General features: G+C 35.3%; 1 protein-coding gene across 1 annotated transcript; it reads right to left on the reverse strand.

The window, feature by feature from the left end:
- Positions 1-206: 206 nt before the first annotated feature.
- On the reverse strand, positions 207-4,902 carry LOC130548497 (contactin-3-like). Its single transcript, XM_057325315.1, has 5 exons — positions 4,056-4,902; positions 3,521-3,850; positions 2,427-2,729; positions 2,111-2,236; positions 207-1,573 (listed from the first exon to the last, which is right to left on the reverse strand). The coding sequence occupies exons 1-5, from the start codon at positions 4,120-4,122 to the stop codon at positions 1,563-1,565; spliced, it is 837 nt and encodes a 278-aa protein (XP_057181298.1). The 5' UTR covers positions 4,123-4,902; the 3' UTR covers positions 207-1,562.
- Between the last annotated feature and the right edge of the window lie 227 nt (positions 4,903-5,129).

Here is a 5,129-nt window from a genome sequence, read left to right on the forward strand (position 1 = left end):
AACGGTTCCTTTCTAAATTAATTTCAGCATCCGGGTTACGTGTAATTAGTTTTGAGCGGTTGTTATCAGAGAACATCATCAAACCTTGGAATGTCGCGACTGGCCATTCAGAAACTAGTAGTCTCTGTGTAATTCGTGCTGTGTAATAAAATCCAGTAAGTGACAACAGACTACACAGAAATATTCTTCTATTGAATTTTTTTTATAAAATTTTTATTAAAAAATATTTTTTTTAAAAGTGTTTTATGCAAGTTCATTTTAAGTTACAAAGTGCTGATATTGTCAAAACTAAAAGTGCATTAACAGACAATGAAAGACTTCAAATGGCCCCTCTACTTGAGAAAATAAAGATAGTTAGCACAGAAATGTTTTGGCAGTTCAGGTTTTTAAAAAAGTCTCATTCCATCCATGACTCAGTCACACATAAGCCCCAACAGAGTATCACACATGCTGAATAAAGTGCTGAATATTTAGCGTATCTGATTGCTTCCAACAATGTTCAACCAGAAAGTACAAAAACCTACTGAGAACAACATGGGGAAACTTATTCCAAGTCTCATTTTCACATACTGCATATAAGACATCTTAAAAAATAAATGTGCTGTCTCCTCAGCTCCAGTGGCATCACAGGAGATATAATCACAGAAGGAGTTATAAATACTACAAAATGCTGAAGGTAAATTCACCCGAAGTTATAGTGAGATATTAAGCTTAAAATCTTCTGTCTTACATAAACTTTCATTAAGAACTACGAGGACCATCCTACAAAACTAATCCTCCACTCTTTCAACTGGACAATATATGAAGAGTTTGGTTCCAAAATGAGATACCTCTGTTTTTATTTTTTTTCAAAAATCATGTTTTTTTATTGTGCCTTCCAATTAATATCAGTCAAACTGCAGTTGGTTTGTTTTGATTTAAGCCATAATAACTAACTATCCCAACAAAACACAATAAAAACATGATAACAATAAAAAACATGATTTGTGAATAATGTTAAAAACTGAGTTATCATTTTGGAACCAAACTCTTCATATTTACACATAATGTGAAATAAAACTAACCAGTTAACAATAACACATTCATGATGAGGAAAACTGCGTTGTCATATCAATAAACACCTCTATCCAAACACAAAACTAGCATCTGGGAGTAGGCCTACATGTAAACAGTAAAGATTACATGTCATTTCAAAGTTACATGTCATTCGTTTGTTGTTCATTAAACCTTTGATACATTGTTTCTCATGAAAATATAAAACTTTATAAAACTGTATATCTTTTTTCCTATTCATGATTCTGAAATGATAGTAAATATGTGGGTGCGGTTGTCTTGGTTGCTTACAGTTTCTTCTCTTCCAGAACATCACTCCACAAACTCCAATTATAACCAGCAGGAGACCTGATGTGTTATTTCAACATAAATATTATTTAACAGTTAGAAAATTAGGGGAAAAAGTGATTTCGACATTACAGCAGTGTCTGGTTTATAGTCAAGATGCACAGATGATGATATGATGATGACATCAACTCAAAATATCACTTGAGTACACTGTGTGGTGGTCATTGGCGTTCTGTAGAAACATGAGAAACAAAAGAGAAACAATTTCACACTCACTGTCGAGTTATTACATTGGTAAGGCTGATTCAGCGGTTAAAATATACATTGTGCTTTGCCTTTGTAGAGCTGTACAGACATTACAAATTCAGACTAAGTCCAAGAGACAAGGCAAAAAAGCGTGTAATGATCTAAGCTAAATGTGTATGTGGTATTAGTGGTATTATTTAGCCCTTACAGCACAAACACTGGCACAAAATAAACAAATATTAATATAGCTGGACGTCTTATGCAGTTTCACTCATATAAGTAGTGCAAACGTAACTTTTGCTTGTGCTTGTAGAGACCAATTCTTTAAAAGAAACCACAGAAGCTTATAGCAAATGCAAACAGCAATACAATCTCTTACTGGAATCTCATTACGGCATGCACTAAATTATGTATCTCAGTATCTGCATAATGTATCTCATCCTCATCATTTGTCTGAACTATTTACAATTAAAATCAGTGCTCACACTGCACTTTCTTTGCACAAATAAAACACAATACTTGCCCACGTGTCTCATGTGTCTAGTTTTCCTGTTGTAGAGAAGGCACATTACACCCACAGCTGCAGTCGCCACAACCAGCATTACCAGAAAAACTGTGATTCCCACCAAATGAGGATTCTGCACGAGTGCTGTAATGAACAAATTCAAAAATTAAACTTCAACCATGATAGTGCACAGCAGATCTCTTATTATACATTTTTATGATGAAGGAAACGGTCATTAAACATGCTGAGCTTTATGTATACTGAATGTTCCATGTTGAAAAAATATCTACTGTACTATTTTAAGTAGAAGGAGTTAATTTCACTACTGTCTCACCTGAACATGACCCACATAGTTCATTGATGTGTAGATGTTGTGTGTGGTTTGTGATGGGATTGTTGATGACACATCTGTATGTGTTTGTGTCCTGATATTCCACCTCCAGAGGTAGAGAGAGTCTGATGTTGAGATCAGACACACTGATGCTGGACAATAAACTCTTTCCTTTGTACCAGGAGAGACTCACATGTGTCACATTCATCACTGAACACAACAACACACATTTTGACACTGAAGATCTTTCTGATGATGAAGAACATTGAGAAGAGTTTCTGGTGATGACAGGAACAGGCAGACGAGCTGGATATTTGGAATACAATAATAATTCATTACATTTAACTACAATAAAAATGCTTGACATGAATCTGTAAAGATTATGTAACATGTAGGTATATATCAACAAAATACGAACACCCAGGTGCCCTAGAATAAATTATAACACTGGCAAAGACAACTGTTGTTCATTATGCAAGCAAAGTGCCCATCTGGCAATAACTGCCAAGCCTCCAAGCAGTTATTTCAGTCAAAGGCTGTGGTGGAAATGGAAAGGATACACTGGGAGGATTCTAGATGGGGACACTTGACATTTACAAACCGCAGTTGCAGAAAATCCCATTATATTTACATTCAAAATGGTGCTACATACTAAAAGTGGTTCTTGACTCGTAATCATAGGGGAACCACTTTAAGTGCTATATCGAACCGTATCTTGGTGCTAGCACCTCAGTCATCCCAAAGAACCTCTGAAGAACCTCTGAAGAACCTCTGAAGAACCACTGAAGCATCAAAATATGGTTCTAGCACTTTAAGTGGTTCCCCTGTGAATACGAATCAAGAACCACTTTTAGTGCTATATAGCACCATTTTTTTAGTGTGTATATAACATTTGCATAGTGTTTATGTTTATAGGCTATCTTATGGAAAAAAAGAAGTGAAACTTTGTTCCCCTTTGAAATTCACTCCATATACTACGTCGTTTCCCATTTGCCCTGGTCAGCAACTGGTAAGTTTCATATATACATCTTAGAAGTACAGTTCCCATTTCTTACTGATGAAAATGAATAACCAGTTAAACACATCGGCTTAATCACCATAGACAGTAACATTGAATCTCTTGTATGAAGTTCCTGTGTTTCTGATGATGTGTAGTTGATAAAGTCCAGAGTCTGTGATGATGATGTTTGTGATGGTGAGAGATCCAGTCTGACTGTCCAACTTCAGTCTGTCTCCAAATATCACTTTACTGTCAAACACATTATTACGTTTCTTATAGATTTCAGCTATACGGGTCCCTCGATTAACACACTGCCACAGTATCTGATCTTGTGTCTGTATGTCAGTAAGATGAGTGTGTAGAGTAACAGAATCTCCCTCCGTCACGGACACTGACTTCACTTCATCTGCACCAACACCAAACACACCTGAAACAACAAAACTCACTCATTTATTAAACAAAACCCTTCAAATAGGATGTTACTGTCTATAAACATAATCTAATCAAATCAGTTTCAAACTTATGCTTTTTAACATATTTAAAGTTTAATTAATGAATTCAGTTTTTACTTTACTAACCCATATACATAAAATAAAATCTTCATATTCCTTAAAAGAAAATATATCACATACCATTCCTGAGTAATAGTACATACAGGCAGAAAAAACACTGTATGATCTTCTGATAATAACTCCACATTGCACAAAAACTAAGTGAGAGAATAAATGACACTTAAAGGCTGTCAGCCAGATAATCCTCTTAAAAGAAGAGTTTTCTGTTCTGCTTCACATTCTCACAAACAAACTACATCCAATATAGAGAAATAATCCAACAACATGCAGTGACACGGCTCAAAAGACAGGTAATACACGTGTGCTGTCTCACATCAGTTCATGTTCTCAGTTTAACTCCTCCTTCTCTAAAGAATAATAGACTTCCTGCTTTATACAAGCAATGCTGCTGTTTTTCATTAAGTCGAGTTTCCCCACAGTTTAAAAACACATGTTCTTCATATTAAAAAGACATGTTTTTCTGCACGTGCAGTAGAGTTTCTAAACTTCAATTGCTTAGGTTTCAAATGCTCCTACTCATTAATAATTAAAAACATTTCCTCAAAGTAAGTTAACTTAAGGTCATATATAGAAATAAAGTTAGATGTAAAGGGTTTCATGTTTTTCATGTTGTTCAATGCTTTTTCAATGCAAATGCTTTGGTTTAACATCTTTTAATAACACTTCCTTATAGGCCAGATTTGAGTGACAACATTTTGCTTTGCAAAACAACCTTAACATAGTGGCACTGGCCCTGCATTGACTAACTTTCCGAAGTTGCACATTTATGCAAATAATTTCTGTTAACTGTGTTTATTCGCACATAGATAGATGTTTGGCAAAAATGATCCATGTTACAGACAAAGCCATCTAAACAGAAGCTGGACAACAAACTACAGTTGAAAAACAGGGGCCTGTTCTTCGTACCTCGCTAATTCAGTTAGCTGGATATGATCTTGCATTGTTTGGTTCTTCGACGCTCATCCTGGACTTGTATCAGCAACATTGGGAGCAGGCTTATTTCATGTAAACAGGATTAGATCGTGTCCATGACGCAGTCAAGTTCATTCATACAAAAGCAACTTGTCGCGCAAAGTACATGATTAATAGAAAGAGCTTTGCGAATTTAACAAAGCAATGTTTTGTTTTTAGAAC

The sequence above is a fragment of the Triplophysa rosa genome, linkage group LG25 (genome assembly GCF_024868665.1).
Source record: "Triplophysa rosa linkage group LG25, Trosa_1v2, whole genome shotgun sequence".
NCBI lineage: Eukaryota > Metazoa > Chordata > Actinopteri > Cypriniformes > Nemacheilidae > Triplophysa > Triplophysa rosa.